This window comes from Dipodomys merriami, unplaced genomic scaffold, assembly GCF_024711535.1.
Source record: "Dipodomys merriami isolate MVZ:Mamm:240054 unplaced genomic scaffold, mDipMer1.0.p SCAF_4, whole genome shotgun sequence".
Taxonomy (NCBI): Eukaryota; Metazoa; Chordata; class Mammalia; order Rodentia; family Heteromyidae; genus Dipodomys; species Dipodomys merriami.
The window spans coordinates 30,167,895-30,189,346 of record NW_027205603.1 but is presented as its reverse complement, the minus strand read 5'-3'; the positions used below and the strand labels follow the sequence as shown (position 1 = coordinate 30,189,346).

General features: G+C 37.8%; 1 protein-coding gene across 4 annotated transcripts in view; it reads right to left on the bottom strand.

Moving 5' to 3' along the window:
* Window positions 1–2,396: 2,396 nt before the first annotated feature.
* Window positions 2,397–21,452, bottom strand: part of Xkr4 (XK related 4) — a 439,579-nt gene continuing 420,523 nt past the window's right edge. Inside the window, exons 3-4 of one of the 4 annotated variants that reach the window (XR_011365629.1) lie at window positions 14,045–17,526; window positions 2,397–7,200 (exon numbers count right to left, since the gene is read on the bottom strand). Coding sequence is in view for 1 of the 4 variants with exons in the window: in XM_069990739.1 (XP_069846840.1) it covers window positions 16,580–17,526 (947 nt within the window). In the remaining 3 variants the exon portion in view is untranslated. Of the gene's footprint in view, window positions 7,201–10,376; window positions 17,527–21,452 lie in introns of those variants that run through there. The other 3 variants (XR_011365630.1, XR_011365628.1, XM_069990739.1) reach the window with 3 other exon arrangements.

The following is a 21,452-nucleotide window of genomic DNA, read 5'->3' as shown; positions in this document are numbered from 1 at the left end:
CCTTGCATGCATGAGGCCTTGGGTTCAATTCCCCAGCACCACATAAGCAAAAAGAAAAAAAGCCAGAAGTGGCACTGTGGCTCCAGTGGTAGAGTGCTAGCATTGAGCTGAAGAGCTGAGGGACAGCGCCCAGACCCAGAGTTCAGGCCCCACAACCGGACGCCCCACAAAAAAAAAAAAAACTGAGACAAGGATCAATATGAAAGATGCTTTTTCTCTCACTTTAACAATAGCTTTGTCTTACCCCTAAATTTCAGTTGTACAATTTGGTTTCAAAGAGGGCACAGACCTTTTGGTCACTGATTATTCTGAGAACAGGAAAACATGTGTGCACACCCTTCACTAGTCTCTCCAGAGGCTTCTGACCTGCTTGCTCCCAAGAAGGAAAGTAGAAATTATTATAGAAGCAAGGTTCTTACTCAGAAGTAACTATCCCTGTTTACCAAAGAGAGGCTTCAGATAGAACCTTTCATAAGCAATTGACCAAAAGATTCATTCTTCCATTTCTCCCACACCAACTAAGGATGAAAAAGAATTTTGTGTTTAGAATATGCTAAGTCACAAAGAAATAAATTATGAGATACTTCTTTGGGGCTAAAAAGAATTTACATGTGTATTTAAAATCATTTGTAAAGTTGATACAAAAAGTTGACAACTACATTTACAAAGCCTCGATGTGTGGTGTTTACAGAATGACTAGAACACAGCAGGACGGTAATATATATATATATATATATATATATATATATATACATATATATATACATATATATATATACATATATATATATATATATATATATATACATATATATGCTAAATACTCATTTTTACCAAGTAAGTCTCTTGTTTTCCAGAAGGGCTTTGGAGAGAGACTCAAGTGTCTTTTCTCTCAGTAATTAGGTGTGTTCTTAGTAGCTGAGCAGTGTCATCACTGGTTTTCATCTGGCGGTTGAAGAATCTAGACTATCATTTCAAAGAGCCGTCCAACTCTAATGTGGATACCATTTCAGGCTTTTGTGGCAAGTCACCCATTACCTATATTTGGCCTTTTCTTGTCTTTATTTGACAGATTCATGAGAAAAGCTGCCACCTTCCATGCCAGCCTCACACCTCCCCCATCCCCAATCTGGTTCAAATAGTCAACTTCAGTCTTCTTTTCTATTTGAAAAACAAATAAAAGCAGGTCATCACTTTTCATTGTAAGAAAGGGGGGCATTCTGTTTTTATCATTTTTATCTGTTTTATCATTTTTATCTGTTTTATCATTTTTATCTGTTTTATCTTTTGGGTTAGAAAATAACTGATAATAGAATCTTGGGGAAAAAAGGCCAAGAAAGTTCAAATTAATTTTTACTCATTTACTACACTCATGACTGACTGGTCTATCAAAACAATGTCTGGTGTTGGGGAAAGATTTTTTTTAATGGATCACATAATTTCTTAGGTTGAAATCATGTTTCAGAAAGCCTAATATCATGCATTAGAATGTTTAACCAATTTGAAAATTTAAAATTGGTAGTTAGAGTTGAGAAGCCAGAGTAGAGTATGTTGAATATAAATGCTATAGTAGTTCCATGCATGACATGATTCTAAACCCAGTCCTCAAGGTAAGCTTTCTAAACAATTAATTCATGTATATGTACATATACATGTATGTTATATATATATATATATATATATATATATATATATATGAATTCCTCAGTTTGCTTGCTTACCTAGTGCTTTACCACTAGCCATACTTCCAGCCTTGGTTTCTGCTAGTTACTTTGAAGAAAGAGTCTCATGGAGTTTTCTGCCAGGGCTGGTTTTGAACCATGTTCCTCTGGATCTCAGTTTTCTGAGATTAGGATTATAAGAATAAAGGTCTTGTGCCCAGCCCCTTGTTTGTTCTTTTTACAAAGGAATATAATTATTAGATATTGGTACAATATCTATATTTGTATACAGCAACTTTGCTTCATGAAACCACATCAAGAATACACTATCATTAGTATCATGTCATGAGTGTGTTCCTACATATTGGCTCAATGAGTAAAAAACTACAAATATTTATAATTCCCAAATCTTATTTCAAGTTAGCTCTGTTCAGGTTTAATCATTTAAGCAAGAGAAAACATGTTACATTAGAAAGTTGTGCAGGTTGCTTTTCTACCATCTATCTCGCTGGTCCTTTATTAGAATTCACACTTCTGCAAATGAATGTTCCTGGATATCCATACATTACTGAAGCCCTTTTGTAAAGACCTTTCTGAAATATTTAAGACAAAGTCACAAAATGCATCATCTAAGGAGATTCAAGCAAGAACAAGGTCTTATATCCTTCTATTAGGTTGTAAAGGGATATATATATATATATATATATATATATATATATATATATATATATATATATATATTTAAGATTATATATATATAATCTTGGAAATAAAAAGAAAATGGAAATTTAGACCAAAACTCTGATTTTTTAATCATATCTGCTAAGGATTCCTCCCCAGGAGTGTTTTTTACAATACAGTTGATATCATTAGTACTGGACTGGGTATGCCACACAGTAGTGTCATAAAATATAATTTGGGGATCAGGCATGCAGAGTTCTCAGGCATCAGGAAGAGCCAAAGTTTCTGGATGCACTTAAATAAATATTTAACAAAATTCAGTTTGATTAAGAGGAAAATGGTCCATCTACATGATGTGGGTAAGAAAGGAATTGATTTTCTAATTAAAAAACTGACCATTTAAAAAACTCCATATAAACCTTTAAAGGGACATTTTAAAATTTATAGTCAGTGACTAAGAATAATTCGATTCTTTGCTTGGTTAGTTGTTGTTGTTGTGCTCCTCAGATGACTGCCTGCCCCTTTCTTAGTCTATCCCCTGTGCTACAAGCAGTTCTGACACTAAGGCCTCAGGTACTTTTTAGCCTCAGGTACTTTATCAGCTCTCCTGTCTTCCCAGCTCCCTAGGAGGTAGCTAAGCAAGTATCCACTCTCTTCTACATATAGGAAAAATGAGGCCAGTGTGAATTTCTGAGGCTGAAGCAGGGAATAGGACTCAGGTAGCAGTAGATTCCTGGTTCTTTTGTTCCCATCCTTAGGCCATGACCCTCACCCTCCTGCATCCAGAAAAATCTATGCTCCATAGTGTCAGAGGATATCATTTCATACAATATATGTCAGAAGATTTATGGTCGTCATTATATTCAAACACAGGGATTTTTTTATGATCTCATAACCAAAGGGAACAACAACAAAAAAGACTAATATTTCTGTGGCTGCCAATGGATTGACATCTCTCTTTTCAAATCAACTAAACATCCTGTCATTAACAGGAAGGTAAAAAGATTGAATCAAAGATCCAGGGAAGTAAAGCAATCACAAGTAAAATGAAATTAGTTCAGGGCACACATCAGCTGGTTGGGAAAGTTATGATCATGAGTATCTGTGCTGCATCCTCACCGCCTGCCCTCCAGAGGAGGCCTACAAAACAGCACAGCACATGCTATCACACAAGGGGAAGCCATTGGATGTTCAGAGAACAGGGGACTCCAAAAAGTGTCACTATCTAAGGCCCTTGAACACATCTAGTTTGTCTTTGGAAATCCCTCCAGATCTTGGCATAACTGAATACCTTCTGCAACTCTGTAGTCTGTAGAGTCATTGCCTCTGGACAAGTTTTACATTACAAATACTCTTAAAAGAAAATTGGTCTGAACAGATTGTGTGGTGTTTTTTTTTTTCTGCCAAGCATTAGATCAGTACATGAGGTAAGCATACAACTTGAGGAAATCTACATGTTCATCAACCCAAAACTAAACCAGAAGAAACAATATCAACTTTCTGGTGGTACAAGGAAGAAACGTCAACAATTAGTCATGAGTTATAAGGGTTAGTATGACCTTTCCAAGCTTCCCTTCCAGAAGGTGAGTTTCCTTTGATTTCAACTTTTTCTGGGGAATTGTAACAGGGCCAAATAACTAAACACTAATATTCAATAGTCACAGTAACCAGTTAGTACTCAACAATGGGAATGACACCAGCAAGCCAAACTCTAAAGTTGTGTATTTTGGTTGATTTGTGAAAAAGTAGCCTTTTCTTTCTATTGATATTATACAATTCACCATGAAATAAGTGTATCCAGGAATTTAAACCAATATTTTGTTTTTAGCTCATGAGGTGTAACAAGGAAAACTGAAAATGTTTGTGTGAACAATACAACCATAACCGGTTTGTATTTCCTTTGAACCATTCTGTTAAGTAGATTTTGTGGATGATACAGAAGTATGAACAGCAGAAAAGCAATGATAAAAGGATGAAAGTAGCCAAGGCTGCATGATTTAGCTTGCTTGCCTAGAAAGAGCATGAAGGAAATGTCAAATAGGTGTAGAAAAAGAGCCCTCCAACCTTTTCTATTCATGTGTTTGCCAAAAGTAAATAAAAATCAGATAACATTTGCTCTGCGTTATTTATTTCTCTTTGCACAACAAAGAGACTTTTAGCAGTAGAACATCACCAGCCATCATGGCCAAACAAGAAAGTTCAATTCCATTACCCCTAACAATATTCTTAACAACCTGAGCAGTTTTTCTGTCTAGGCAACACAATTAGATGGAAAAATGGTATGTTTCAAATATCTGGACTCTTTGAGCTAGCATAGAGTTGTTTGACATCATGAAGACCAAAGGCCCTACTTCAGTGACCTATTTCTTTACTTATCATTGGGATATTTGCATTTACCTGGACAGTCTTTATGGTTTAATAATTCTATCATGTCTACTTTGGTTGAGTGAAAATGGTTTATCAGTGATCTGGAAAATGTCAAAAGCTCACAAATGAAAAGAAATGTCGCCATGGGGAAAAGAATCAGAGCTTTAGGGCTATTGATGGTCGAGTGGTTTTTGTCTATGTTGAAAAATTGCTTAACTGCTCACTTTTCTAAACTGAAAATCACTCTTGCAAGAATTCTTTTTCTAATTTGGGAGTAGCTACACAGACTAAGTGATTCAAGACTCAAGCGATGCTTCAGAGACACTCTAACACTGGTAAATCTGGTTGGATGAATTTGAACACAAATGATCTGCTCTATTATGACGTATTTTTCAATGGGTCAATGAGTAAAGGCTGTGGTCACCCTGAATCTTAAAGAGGAATGATCAAATGGTTCCTGTTGAACAAGCAAGAGTGATTTACAGTACTTTAAAATACTAGGTTTTATTATGCTTAGAAGTTCCTGGAGTGCAGAGAAGGGTGAGTGGTAGGTAATAAGGAAAATTGTCCCAGAGTGAGTTTCCTTAGGGAGAGAGTCAAGCTTAGATATGTCACCACCCACATCCTCTTTCCTCTCCCCACTTTTGTCAGGCCTCAATCTTTCAGAAGATATCATGTTTGCTGTCACAGTTACAGAATGGCAGTGACTATTTCAAATCTCTGCTCTGTAAAAATAAAAGTAACTATTCTTGATGAGTCATGGACAAGACTTCTCTTTATCACTATCCTTGGGCCTCTACATTAATAGAAACCCTGTGTCACAACACGCAGCATCACTGGGGGCCTTCTTACTCAAGGCTTGTGGAAGATCACTGTTTATTGCTCCTGTAGCTCCACAGTCAACCAACTCATTACATAGTACACAGTATCTTTGTGCCTATCTTTGGCTCTGGAACTTAGGAAATGAACATTTTCTTCAAATTGCTAGTATTTGTTGTCTGGCACTTGAAAATAAGTCACATGATGGTAAGCCACTTTAGTGCTTAGGTCTGAAAGCTGGCTTGTCATGTGTGATATTAGCCCTGCTCCCTGGCAGTGTCACTCAGTTGCTCTTGAAACTTCTTGGAAATAGTTGTGTAGGTGATTAAGAAAGAGACAACATCTCTGAGACACAAGAAAAATGATCCCTGTTTCTTTCTGCTCTTATTTTTCTTCTGAACTGCTTAGTGGATATATTTGAGAATTTCCACTTGTTCACCTAGAGCTAATAGTTAAAATTGATATCAAAAGAATAGATTGAAAGCAGAGCAGTAGTGGCTTATACTTTGTAATCCTAGCTTCTAGGGGGCTGAAATCTGAGGATCGTGGTTCAAAGCTCACCCAGGTAGGAAAACTCTGTGAGACTCTTAGCTCCAATTAACCACCAAAAGCCAGAAAGCAGAGCTGTGGCTCAAGTGGTAGAGTGCTAGCCTTGAGCAAAAAAAGCTAAGGAACAGCGTCCAGGCCCTGGGTTCAAGCCCTAGTATTGGCACACAAAATTAAAAGGAAAGAAAAAAGAAAAAAAGGGTAGACTGAAAAAAAAAGCAAACCAAAAAAAACCTTATGAAGACACATTACTCTCTTGCATATTGTGAAACTGTTTTCAATTCCAAAACTTGTTTTTGCTAACTTCTGGAAGCTTCATTCTTATCTTTATTTAGAAAAATATTGAAGTGGGAAAGAACTATGGTTTTAAATTTGGAAACCACTGGTTTACATTTAAATGAATATATAAACATTAAGAATATTTGATTGGTGATCTTTAGGCTGATAACTAAGGTTTAGCTGGATCTAAGAAGCAATGAGGACAGTCAGTTCCACATAGAAAAGGGTAAGAGTTTGGGACTGGTAATGTCACTACTTAGAAAGGCAAGCATAAAGTTATTCAAAGCTACCCCCTTGCAGATTTGACCTCTGAAACAATGATAAACTCAAGCTTTCAAATACATTATTACAATGTTGACAGTTATAATCTCAAGAAATGATGTAAAGGCAGCAATCGTACTCAGATCAGTTATTAAACAGGTGACAGTGACTTTTGTTTCATTTCCCATTGAAGCAAGTCTCCACAATTTATACCATTCTTTGAACTAGACAATCTCCTAGGAATCTATTGACATTGTTATTATTATTACCTTTTATTCTTTTTAGAGCATTGCCTACTGGCAAAAACAAAGGGAGAGGATGAGTATTCTATTTGTAGCATCAGTGCTGAGAACCAGTTAGCTTTTTTTTTTTTAATAGGCCTATTTCAAGAAGTCTTTCTCCTTAGGCCTGGGCACATCATGGCACGGTGTTGAACCTAGTGCTCCTTGTCTACTAATTGATTAATGTCCCCTTGCAGTAGCTTGATTACAATATTACAAGTCAAGAATTTGCAAGATTAAAGTGTCTGTTGAATTAATGAAGGGCAAATCACCTCCAGTAAAACTTGACAAGTTCCAAGATGTTTCTGTAAAAAAAGAAAGGAGTCGATAACATCAGCAATTTGCAGTTTTGTGACAGTCCTGACTATTGCTGAGTGTGACTGGCTCATGCCCCTCTTCCCCATTCTTGGGATAGATTTATTTCTTTTCACCAAGTAGCAGACCTTTGATTCAGATGAAGGAAAATGTTTCACCCAGCCCTTGAAACATGCCTCCGAGACCTACTTTCTTTTTATGCACAACACATTAGGAAGGTTAATAAGGGAAGTTGAGTATTTTAGTTCTTTGAAAGGAGGATATAAAATGACAATTCTTGCATGAGCTGTCAGGTCTCCTTTGGTTACTGGATAGTACTCTATTTGTCCCATTTTGAACAGAATAAGAAACCACAGTGAATCCATAGAAAACCACAGGTCAGAGTTTAATTGCTATGTGAATGTAGGAAGCAATGCCTAGCACGTTGAAATGCAAGGATTCCTTTCCAGAATTATAATGCATTGAAATTCTCCTGTTCACTAAGACATATTCTACGGGTTTGTAATGAAAACAGGAGTTTGTTACAATGAGAAAAATTCAAAATATATTTCAGCACACTTAGGGGTGTCTTAGAACTTACTGATAATGAATTAATTTGAAATAATTAAAAGTGTTGATTGGATACAATGCCATGCCAGAAGGCCACTACAACAGTTAAATTAAATTAGCTTAAACATAACATCTCCATTTGTTCCTATTTGCAGCCCTTGAAATAAGAATTTGATTAATTCCATTTTAATGCAAATGAAGCAGTAGAGAAAGAAAAGGGCCAACCTGCTTAATTTGGTAGATGGAAGTATAATAAAAACACAAAACCTCATATTTTCTGAAATTCTAATAACAGAGTAGGTGACAGGCTTGAATAATTGCACAGAGAAAATTTTGTGTTGCCACTGTGTTGATAATATTTGCTTATTATTTTGATTAACTAATTTGATGTTGATTTGATGTTAAGCATGATCTTTGCTCTGCAAACATTTTCTCAATAACTCCAAGCCTCCTCTTGTGTCTGATAGCTGAAATGGTGATCATTCCCAAAAGCCTGGGGAACTGTTGGCCTGAACCTAAACAAACATTGTCTGAACATACCAACATTGTGCTGTTAAGTCTTTCATTAGTGCTTACTGAGATGCACCAAAAACTTCTTCAATTATCCTGTGCTTCTAAAAATTAACACATTGCCTAGGCACCAGTGTGGCTGATGCCATTGGAATCCTAGCTATTCAGGAGGCTGAGATCGGAGGATGGAGGTTTGAAGCCAGCCTGGGCAGAAATAAATGTCTGTGAGACTTTTATCGCTACTAAACAAACAAACAACAACAACAACAACAACAACAGTGAGAACAGAAGTAGAGCTGTGGTTCAAGTGGTAGACCTCTAGCCTTGAGGAAAAAAGCTTAGGAACAATGCCCAGGCCCTCAGTTCAAGCCCCTGGACCAGCAAAAAAAGAAAAAAAGAAAAAAGAAAAAAAATTTGGCACATGGTCTGTACATCACCTAACTGGAATGATTTCACTTACTGAGATTTAGTTATTCAGGTTGATAGTGATTTTTCGCTATATGCTCCTGACATGGGTGGGAAATCAAACACTCTGGACCATAATGAAGGAACGATGTGGTATGAATATCCACAAGGAGACTACAACTGGTTGTCTTTTCTCCTTTTGTATTTTGTAGTACAATATTACCTTAGACATGGGAGTGTGGCTTTAACATGACCTCCCAAATTAGAAGACCTTAGATTCATAGGGACGTTTATTTCTAAATAACTACCATGTTGGAGAGAGCCTGTATGTGCTGGAGAAGGCTCCTATCCTAGAAGATAGTGACTTACTGGAAAACTTGAGACTCTTAGAAGTCTAAGACCATGCTTTTCCTTGAAAGAATTCTCGGTCTGTCTCCAGAGATAATTCAGAGACGATGGTTTAGAGTCAAATACTATGTGCCAAGGGAGTATTTCATTTTTTGTTGTTGCTTTGTGATTTTGATTCAAAAACTTTTACTGTTGGAGAGTTATAAAAAAAGTTATAAACTTGCTTTTCTCTTTATTGGCAGTCATCTAATGTTTATTTATTTTCTCATTTATATCATCACCTTATGCTTATCATTGTGTGTGGTGATTGTTTATTGTGAGGCTTACAGGATAATCTTGGAAAAATCTTCTGTTTATTGTGTCAGTACAGAATTAAATATAGTGAGAAGAGATATAGCAATATGTTGGAGTAGAAGATGTAGAGACACAGTCAGAAAACTGATCTAGTCACTAAAAATGATACCATTAAGCTTCCTGTCACAGAGGTCACGAAAAATGGGTGAAAGATGAGGCTCAACAGTGTACAATGCTGATTACAAATTTACCTTTTGATAACATTTTGAGTATAAATGGTCTCATATCTAAAATAAAAATGATAAACAACATTTAGGTTTATCTTAGCTGTTATATTCTGTAAATATTAGTAACCTCTGGCTTAACATAGGTTCCCAAATAGCTAGTTACATCAAATCCAAGTGGGGGGAAGGTAGAGGATTACTTTAATGCATTACATTCACATTGACATTGAAGATTTAAAAAAATGAACACCAGGGTCAAGAAAGTTTTTTGGTTTATTATTTGCTACCTTTTTAGCATCAGTTCAAACAACACACACAACTTCATATTCAAGGACATCACCAATTTGGTTACAACTCTGTCATCTTATTGACCTGCAGATAGGCTATATAGTTAAAGAGAGAAGGGAAAGAATGCACCAATTATTTTTATCACTTGATTCAACTAGTATTTGATAAATGCTTGCTATATTCTTGCATCTAACCCTTCAACTTAAGGTTTCTAGACTTATATGATGATTTGCGCTAATTCTCTTAAATGTTACACTGTGTGACCTGAAAGATACTAAATAAAATTTAGGAAAAATAGCAATGGAATATAAAAATGACGTCATTTCAGAGCCAACTTTCTTTCCCTCCTTCCTTGCTTCCTTGCTTCCTTGCTTCCTTGCTTCCTTCCTTGCTTCCTTCCTTCCTTCCTTCCTTCCTTCCTTCCTTCCTTCCTTCCTTCCTTCCTTCCTTCCTTCTTTCCTTCCCTGTTCCTCTTCCTCCTTCCAACTCTCTCTTCCCTCCCTCCCTCCCTTCCTCCCTCCTTCTCTCTCCCTCCCTACCTTCCCCCACTTGCCAAATAAGTAGCAGCTTTAGCTATTTTCAGTCAGCCTAACTGGATGATGGTATCACACAGAATGGTTGCTGGAATGAGGTACAGCACTGATCTGCCTCTGGAGTTGAAGTAAACTCAGTAACAAGTGATAGACTTCCATTTCTCATCACCGACTTTGCTTTTAGTTTCTCATTTTAGAAGACATCTTTGACTTTAAAACAAAAAACAAAATGTTCTTGAAAAACTCTGATTGTGAGAAAGTGATTCTGTTTCCTCCGAAGATTTGCAAAATGAGGAATTGATTTTGGTGGAATATTCATTGGTCTTCTAGAAGGTCTTTCAGTTCTTAGAAGTTGGGCTCAACTCTCAGCTTGGCTCTTCCCTAGCTGTGGAGCCTTTGGCAAGTTGCTCAACAGCTCTGAGCTCAAGTTTCATCACCTGGAAATGATATTTAACTCATAGATGTTTGTAAGGTTGAGACAAGGTCATGGCAATACAGCTTGTTAACACAAGGCTAGGTACATAAGAATCTTTCAGTCATGCTATTGGTATTGGAATAGAGGGCTAGAGATGTGGCTCAAGTGGTAGAGCACCAGCCTACCACACATGAGGCCCTAGGTTTAAAAACACTACCAAAAGAATGAAACTGCAAACAAAATAACCAAGGCAAGAATCCAGTTGTTTCTGATCTAGTCTCTGCCAGTAAAATATAAAAAACATTTTTGCAAATTGAATTGATGTTTTAGGAATACTCAGCAGAACGCTGTCCACCAGGTTTGCTGACTTTTGTATTTCTGGGCTAGATCACTGCATGTATATATATATATATGTGTGTGTGTGTGTGTGTGTGTGTGTGTGTGTGTGTGTGTATGTATGTATATATATAATTATATATATATTAGTTCATGTTTTCTTTAGGAATCTAGAAAAAGAGCTACAGATAGACAGGAAAACCTGACACCTTGACCACTCTGGAGAGTGTTTCTGAACCCTTTTTTTCCATGGGCACATGGCTGTCTGCCATTTCTTCCATTTGGCTTTCTGCTGCAGGCTACTTGTGAGTTGGTCTAATTGCTACAATTAGCAAAATTAAATGGCTCATTATGTTTTTATACAATTCCACCCACATTGTGCAGTTTTCCTTTAGCATGAGTAATGATCCAGTAGAGACTGCTGGTTACAGGCACATTTTGAGAGTCTTTCCTTGAGCCCATTTTCAAGAAAGCTACTAGACAGGACATGTGTTGACAGAAAGCCCTGTGGTAGCCTGGCACTGCCCCACAGGTGTCCAAACAAGAAGTGGAGATAGCACCGAAGAGTTGAGATCATTTCACAGCTGGATACAGGTCAGGGTAAGCGCCTCAGAAAAGACATAGAGGGAATTGGCTCATCCTTAGCCAATGGTAATACTTGAACATCAGTCAGATGGGAGAAGCTGGAGGAAGCCAAGCTCTGGATCGCTTTGGATAAAGAAATGTGAAGTCATCTGTATCCATCAGTGAAATGGGACCAAGGATCACCTCAGTCCTGTTGTGCTGTCATCCCCTACCTCACCCCGCCTCTGAGCTAGATTCTGAGAGACAGTCGGAGCTATTTTTAAAAAGGCTTTAAGGAATTCTCCTTAGAAATAGAAAAATGCAGGCATCTCCTCTGAGCTTTATATAGAAAGAGTCATGGCTGATGGCAAAGATGAGTGGAGAATGTGAGGGAGCATATATTTAGTCTAGAAAATGTTTCATTAGAAAAAAGTCTCTGAATTCTTGTCTAAACATTGTGTCAGAACTTCCTTCCACTCAATGACATAGTTTGGTACATAGTTTGGTAAATGTGTAACCTTGCACAGACTTGGAGATTTTCTTTGCTCAATCTAACTGTCTCCCCTACAAACTTTGTAGGGATACAAACTTTGTAATGATACAAAACTATACTATTTTGTTTCTTAAAAGAGTTTTGGGATCCTTAAGGAATGGCCTTCATGATCATTCAAGTTAAGAGGAATGTAATTATATATAGGTATATCTTATGTTGAAATCTTAAAGGCATAGTTTGTAAGCATGGTTCTTTTTGAAATCTGAGTAGGGCAAAGCTTCTCATTGAGAAATTATGTGCCAATAATACCACTTTAAATGTATTAGAGTGTAGTATATACTTTTTTCTTTAGTTATTTATTAATAGTGTGTGATATAAAACAAAACACACACACAAACAAACCCAACAGTCATTTTAATTTAAGCTAGTCCCATTTGTGTGTGTGTGTGTGTGTGTGTGTGTGTGTGTGTGTGTTCACGTGCGTGCATGCACATGCCTGCACACCAATCTTAGGACTTGAATTCAGGGCCAGGAACCGTCTCTGAGACTTTTTGCTAAAGGCTAGTGCTCTACTACTTGAGCCACAACTCAATTTCTGGCTTTTTGGTGATTTATTGGATATAAGACTCTCATAGGATTTTTCTGCCTGGGCTGGCTTTGATGCTCAGATCTGTATTTTGAGTAGCGAGGATTATAAGTGAAAACCACTAGCACTCAGCACCCATTCATTCATAACCATACAGCACTATGACTTTATTTATTTCTAGAGTGAAGTTAATGGGACTTTTGGAAAATAACCATAAATTCTTCATTTACTTTTTTCTTCAAATTATCTTTGCATTTTTATCTTTTGCTAACACTTGAGTTACATTATCTTGACCTGTTGGTAAGAGAATTTATTACATTTTTTGGGTTAGCAGCATTCATTGTGAATGAATAGTAATGGAGTGTGTGCAAAGTCATTGATACTGGGTTAGACAATAGTTAAGTATGATAATGAAAATGTGCAAAGAGTAGTTAAAGGGTATCAGTCACTTTAAAGGACCATGCTTTGACATATGTGGGAAAAAACCCCATTTTCTTCCACTTGAACATTTAAACACTTAGCATGGTAGAGCTTTAAATGTGTGTTCAATATAAATATATGTTCAATTTAAGTATGTTCATAAACATATTTTTTAAATATCAATGCATTTAGAAATTAAAATTTGAAAGTAAAATGATTCAATTATTTTTCTTTTAGAAAACATCATGTTCCTATGTGAAGAATGAATGCTAAGAGCAGACCCTCTTTTAAAGGCATCAAATTGGAGTTGGCCACAGGAAGCCCAGGCTGGGGAAAATGAGTTCCCATTTGTCACTCATCTCTTCTGAATTATTCTCTAGTTACTCCCTGTGAAGGCTTCAACATCAGAAATTTTAGGAGTCAAATTTTGTTCTTTTGTCCATTGGGGATGTTGCTTTAAATCCTAATACTTTCCTATCTGGGCCTGTGTCCTTGCACAACAGTCTGATACACTGTGTGTTTTGTGAAATCTGAAAGCAATATGAGATGATTCAATCATGGTTATCCTCGGAAGCCACTTTTTCTCTATCCTGTGGCTTCAGCATTTTGAAAGCTGAAATTTATGGCATGATGGATATATCACTTCCTTAACCAAGAACTCATCACTAACTAAAACTTAATCTTCAAGTGTATTGGGTAACAATTTTCATAATATTTGGGAAATGACTGAAAAATGCAAAGCTCTTACACCTTCATGTCTGCCAATCTGAGACAGAGACCAGACCATTATCTTTTATTTCTATTGTAACAGTTTCAACTCTGAACATTGTTACCTGTGGGATCAAGTTGAGAAGTAACTTCACACTTACATGACTGAAGAGTGAAGGGGCCGGGCCTGGTCTTGGTTATTTTCCTTGACATTATTATACTGTGATTTGTTATCTACTCATGGAGTCAGAGGTCCAGTTCAACTGAGAAACTCAACTTCCAAAAGATCATCAGTTAAAAGTTGTCTTGGAACTACTGAAGCTAATAACTCATGGTTCTGCACAAATGTGAAGAAATTGCCACACGGATGACTTCTACAGTGGGGCTGGTATGTTTTCCCCACACGCTGACAGAACGATGCCTTCTTGGAGCTTTGCCAGTGGTTAGGAAATGTCTCCACATCCCCACAAAAGATTAGGATAGTTTAGTGGAAATCTTGTTTGGAGAACAAAATCATGGTGTACAAAGAAATATATCTACTGTTAAAAATTGACTTTTTTAAAAAATATCGTTTTGGGGCTTTGTACCAAAAGAAGTCCTAGGCGGAGCCCTCTGTCATTTCCTGTGGCTGCCATCTTGGGGACAGTGGTCTCTGGATGACATATCCATTGTACAGATGGTGACTCTAGAACTTGAGTATCATAACTGAGACAGTCCAAATAAGTGAATAATTAAGTGAAACTGTTTTCCTTCTTTTTTCTGTTTTTTTAAAGGTGATTTGACTAATCTTTAATATGATTTGTGTTCATATAAAACCAGGGAAGGAAGTTTAAGACGGCTTCCACTGTGGTCGTTATAATGGATGAATGAGAGTAATCATATATACCTTTGTTTTCCTGGGAAACAATGGCCAGTCTTGACAAGCCCTTACTACTTAGGCAGCTTCTCTCTTCACATGATATTCTGATAGCACCCCTGGCCAGGTTCCTGGGGGCACCAACTTGCAAAGTAGGTGATCTTGCAAGAGACAAGTGTTTTCCATCTGCTGAGGCAAGCTGATGATTTGGTGGACCAGTTTCTGACATCTCAAGTGATTATGATGCTTAAAGTATTTGAAATGATTTCAGGTCTATAAAAAAAGTGATGAAGCCTATATGTATACCCTATATATTTTTATTACAAAAATATTGAAATAATCCATGAGTTATTCCACTCTGCACCAACTATAAAAAAATACTATCAAAGTTTGACCGGCACTTTTAATGCAACAAAAAGCACCATGACCAAGGACACTGAGAACAGAAAGCAGGGGACGTTTACTTGCTGTACGGAGGTATTTAAAACCCAGAAGCTTGTTGTAAGAGTATAACTTTACAGATGATTCAAATACAAATCTGAGCTGAGAGAGTGATAAGCCCTCAATCAGTTCAGAAGGTTTCCTCATAGCATATTCATAAGTATTCCCATATTAATATTTCCATACTTACTAAAATGTGTCCCAAAGCCTCTAGAAGATACATCACTTTGACCTTGGATTGGGGAGTGGGTAAATCTATACACAGTGGAGAACATGACTGTTCTTTCTCTTGTCTGATTTTTTGGGGTGCTCCCACCATTGAATCTCCATTGTTGGGGCTTCCAAGACAGTTTTGTGTTTGGGTGGAATTTGGCACTAGAAAGACATGGCATGGCATCTTCTGGAATCACATACACACAGAGGAAGCCTGGTATTCTACATCGAGACACAGATTAGGTTATAGCCCTTCCCTGTGGTTCTGTCCTCACATTCCAAGGTGGGAGTCAGACTTTCATTTTTCCCCCTCCCCAACTTATCCTCTTTGTGCATGTATTAAAATTTTGCAATTGAATACTGAATTGTGGTTACCATTGAATTTACATCACAAAGTTATTGAGCTCCTTGGTCTTGTTGAAAGCCATACATGTGCTGCATAGGATTTCTGTCATAAAGGATGTTCTCAACTGAAAACTTAACAACAAATCCTGAAATGTATAGAAAATGAACCGTTCCATTAATGCAAATGCATGTGTAAACACACTTGAGTCTGCTGTCCACTGGATAGCTTTTTCACACACAATATTAGTTTCCAAATGAGAAAATGGTTTCTGAATTCCTTTCTAAGCAGTACTGTTTTATTTCTCCTGGAGTCTTGAGGGATGTATTATCTTTCTCTTTTTCTCTCTTCTTTGTTCTTCTATCCCCGTGGGAATCAGTGCTTTGCATCCAGGAAAATCACCTAAGCTATTTGACAGAGGACTAGTGTGTGTATGTGTGTGTGTGTGTGTGTGTGTGTGTGAGTGCATGTATATGACTGATCTATTTATGCAAAAATCAGTTAACTCCATCAAAACACCCTATTGTTTAGAAACAAAATTTTCCATAATAATAGTACCCTCTGATAGATGCACTCCAAGACTATGAAGGGGGAGTTTGGTAGCACAGTCAAATGAAACTGCATGGCCCCTTCAGGTGGAGTTAGAGACTCTTGGGGCTGCTGGTTTGAAAGGAGACCAGCAGCAGGCAGTCAGCTGACCGAAGAGCAAACCATAATCATGATAATGGTCAAACTAAGGACATTACAGCTCATTGCCTTACTCTAGGATGAAGTGTCATTATTGCCACAGCCCTGCTGTCACCCCTTCCTCTGGACCTTGTGGCTCCTGCAAGTCACTTTGTCTTATAAAGTAGTTTCATATTCCAACCGCTCCTGAATGAGGGCGTCATCTTTATACTGTAGCCTTGGGGGAGACGGGGAGCATTCAAAGGCTAAAATGGCCTTTCGTAGGCTTCGGTCCAACACGTGTCTCTCCCACGCTGGGTACCGATTCCTGAACAAGTCAATTTTAATGACCGATTCTTCAATCCGTGGTGGGCGAGATGATGGGGTGGATGGAGCCGTGGGCCTCACCTGAAAGACGGGTACACACCCATCCCGCTCTGAGAATTTCTGATCGCGGTCACTGACCACACTGCGGTTGTTGGAGATGGATCGGAGGGTGCTTGTGGCCACCTCTGGAGGCAGGGAGAAGGCAGCGACGGGGTCCTCACAAGCACAACTCGGTGACTGCCCGAATCTGGGCCCGTTGGGGTGGAAGAAGGCATAGTACATCAGCATAAAAACCACGCCGGTTAAAAAGCTGCTGAACACCACGCACAGCGCTGGGATGGCAAATGCGTCTGCAATCTGGGGAGCCTTGTAGAGGTACCAAAGCGCGCTCAAGGCTGTGTTTTCCAAAAGGATCACAAAATAGTAAATGAACAGCCTGCAGCGTGTCCTGCCTTCCTTGACGTTGAACCAACTGAAGATATAGATGATTCCTACCACCATGTCAAAAACAATCTCTTCCCATTTGGTGATACAGAATTCCGTCTCACAGTGGACGATCCAGAAAGTCATGATGCACCAGTGGAGGACGATGAAGATCCCAAAGTACAGCTGGAAAACTGACGCAAAAAGCGCGAATGTGATGACTCTGGCGGCAATTGTAAAGAAGTGCCAGCAGAACTGGATAATGACGGCCATGTAGCTGATGGGTTTCTTGTCATCTCGAGAGTCTCGCAGGGCTTTCTGGTAGGAGGCCAGGGCCCAAGCCAAGGACACAAGAGAGGCTGCGGCTGTGAAACCTACAAATGCAAGCAGGAAGATATTGGTCAAAAGGGAAAGGCAATGGTGGCCCTGAAAGTCAAGTCACCCAGAGCTGGTAGCTTATGACAGGTTAGCTTGGCTTCAGCAAAACCTTTCAGTTTCTTTGGGTTTCTGAACTCACTCAGAAGTGCCAGATGTATGGAGAAAGTCTAGAGCTATGAGAATGCTGCCCCAAGGATCTAGATACGGGGTGAGATTTGGTGTATTTGGTGTTAATAGACTAAGGAGGTACTTTTGTGTACAGAGAAACAGCCATGGACTGGAGGTTGACAGAACTTGAGCAATTTTCCAACCTGACTGCTTAATACTTGCATAACCTTGGACAATCACTGAAAGTGGTGTTCTTATTTATAAAGTGGTTCTTCCAAAGTTCCCTGTGAACCTGGAGATTCCATGTTTAAGAAAAACTACCTGGTTTGCTTTCTGTTTCCATGCAGGAAAAATTGTAGTTCAGGCCTAATAGATAGGACTCTTTCCTCAAAATAAGGACAGGGCTTCATAGCACAAGGTTGGCATTGTTTCTATTGAGACCTGATATAATTTTCCTCATAATGTAAGTTGATATTCTCCCTGCAGCTACTATCTGTCTACTACCTTTTTCTCAAAAGAAGAAGTATACTCTTGTGGTTGTTCATCTTTAGCCTTTCATAAATTAAAAAAATATTGAAATTACTCTCAGCCACTTCTCTGAGTTTATCATTTATCAGCCCCATTTTGTTAGTGTTGCCTTTGAACATCTTCCAGACTTTATAAATTATTTTCATTGCTGGGTCCCTGTATGTTTGGTCCATCCACCATGTTTGAAAGTTCATGTCCAGATGTAGACAGGGCTCACTAAAAAAAAAATACACCAGCCTCATGGAGAACTCTTTTGGAGACTGCCATGCTTGCAACAATGCCTTTCTCAGAATAAAAGGGAACATGAATTTCCAGGTAAGCTGCCCCAATTCTAAGGACAGGGAATTATGTGCAGCTTAATTGAAATATTATGCTGTCAGTCACCTCAATTCTACACATTTGTAAGGCATGCCAGCTTGGTGCTTTGCTCTGTTACTAGATTGAATCCACCTAATGCAAGTGCTTTTCTATCTTTCTGCATTACAGTCCAGATGATCAATCTGACTTTAGATACAATTCAATGTCTATAAAGCTAAGATGACAATTTATTTAATCATCTGGGGGCAGATCATGTAGCTAGATAGCCATTCTGTTTGGAAAAAGGTTGATAAAGGACATAAAACCTCTGGAAATATTATAATCTATGGGTTTTGGCCTTTAAATATCTAGGTTAGCAGGGCTACTTTTAACTCTTCTGATCTGTGCCTATGAATTATGAAAGACACTGCTCAGTAAGCCAGAGGCTAGTTTCAGAGAGATGTCTAACATACTTGCCTATCTTGAACAACTATTTTTCCGAATAAGGGTTATGGGTCTCATACTGGGTAGTTAGAAAAAATTAACACTTCAAAAAGGATTGATGGAAATTAATAGCATATAGTCCAAGTGAATGGCAGAGTTTTAAATTTCTTCCCTCTTTTTCTTCTTTAAGATGTCATTTTCCCTTAGGATCTCTCTGTTTTTCTCTACCTCCACTTTTTTTTCCTTCCAGCACTTGGTCTCTCCTTCCCTTCTCGGCTTTTTCTCTACTATTTCCCCCCTAAATCCTGGTCTCCATTGAATGTAATTTGGATTTTTTTAAAAAAATAAAGTTTGTTAATCATAATCATTTACCACCTTTGTCACCTTTGGAACTACTTTTAAAAAAATAATTGTATGGATAAAATAGTTTGATATTTCTGACACCTAATCTCAAAATTGCTCTGAAAACTTAAAGCTCAAAATAAGGATTTGAATATCTGTGTGACAGCCAGGAGCCATGTAATCCCAGCTACTCTGTAGGCTGAGATCTGAGGATCATGGTTCAAAGCCAGCTCAGGCAGGAAAGTTCATGAGACTCTTTTCCCAAATTAATCATCCAAACCCCAGAAGTGAACCTGTAGCTCATGCAGTACAGCACTAGAGTTGAGCATAAAAGCCTGGGGATAGCACCCAGACCCAGAGTTCAAACCACAGGACCATGACATACACACAAAAAGTCTGTGTGATCCAAAAGTACACTGACATTCCATCTTACCCCACTTAGAATAGCCATGATCAAGAACACAAACAACAAAGATGGTGATGATAAGGAAAAAGGACCCCTTAAAAACTGTTGGTGGAGATATATACTAGCTCAACCATTGTGGAAATCAATATGGAGGTTCCTGAAAAAGCTGAATGTAGGTCAGGTGAAGTAGGCCAGGTTACACATGTCACCTTCTTAGTGTTTTTCAAAATTTTGATATGGATCACACAGTGGGTAGTTAATATTTCAAGTGGATGGATAGAAATCAATGTCATGAAGTCCAAGTGAGGAACAAAGTTTTAGAGATTGGTTTTTAGAGATTTAAAGTTAATCAGTCTGGGCAAAAAAGTAAACAAGACCCCTCTTAACAAATAATGTGGGCATGGTGGCATGTTCCTATTGATCCCAGGCAAACAATAGATCATAGGTAAGATTACAGGTAAGATTATCATGGTCAGTAGATCACAGGTAAGATTATCATGATCTGTGGTCAGCCTGGCAAAAACTTTAGACACTAACTGAAAGATAACTGAAGCAAATAAAGGTTGGGACGTTTTCAAGCGGTATAGCCCTTGCTTAGCAAGCTCAAGGCCTGTGTTCAAACCATTTTATTGAAGAAAAAATACTAAATAGAATTATCATACAACCCTGCCATAATCACTCTTGGGCATATACCTGGAGACAAAAGTCAGCATAGAATAAAGATACTTATATACCCATGTTTACAGCATCACTGTTCACAATAGCTAAGTTCAGACTAGCTAATTAGTATAGCTGCCCATCAACAGATGACTATATATACAATGGTGTATTACTCAGCCACAAAGAAGGATAAAATCATGTTATTTGCAGGAAAGTGGATGAAACTTGAGCTCAAGATGTTAAAAAGAAATGCGAATGAAAATATGAAAATATCATAATGTAAACCATTATTTTCTACTTTAAGTTTTAAAAATGGAAATTTAAAAATCCAGCCAGATAATCCAACCGGTAAATGACTTAAACTAGATTTTCTTTATTAAGTACCCAGTTTTAAGAATTTTGTTATGGCAAATGAAGATGGACTAGGAGAGTCTTCTATAGTTATTCATTTCTCTAATCCTGCTCTGAATATTATAGCTTTGCTCCAATTCTAGATTGCTTTAAAGGCTGCTGATAGCTCCATCAAATAGACTCTATATCATTTATTTTTGTCACAAGTAGCCTGTAATCTTCCTCTAGAAGGTAAATATCTAGAAGCAGTTTTAATGGGGAATGCAATTCTTTTTAAAGAAATTCTTTAATTCTTTATATTATGGAAAATTACAATTTAGCCTATGATTGATAGGAAGTATGGGAGGACATTGAAGGAGAAAGCGGTATCATCTTACTTTAAAAATTTCCTCTGGGAAATAATGAACAAGGGGCTAGTATGTCACATAAAACACTTGGAAGGGTCCTTTAGATTTGGAAACATTTAGATTATTTCTAGCTTCAAAATGTAAATTTGTTCTTTCTACCAACATGTTTCCATATCAAATGCCCTGTCCTCTGCCTTCAGAGGCTTAACCAATTTGTAATTATATTTAATTTTGAGTTTGTTTGATGATGGTGACTTTCCCTAGAGGAAGCCTTTAGGCAATGATAAATTCCTGTTTTGTTTACCTTTCTATCTCTTTATGGTTTGCACAGTGCCAGACATAAGAGGAATTAGACCTTCCTGAGAGAGGAAGGAGGAAGGAGAGAAGAAAGGGGGAAGTGAGGAAAGAATATTTCAAATGTATAGGCAGAACCACAGAC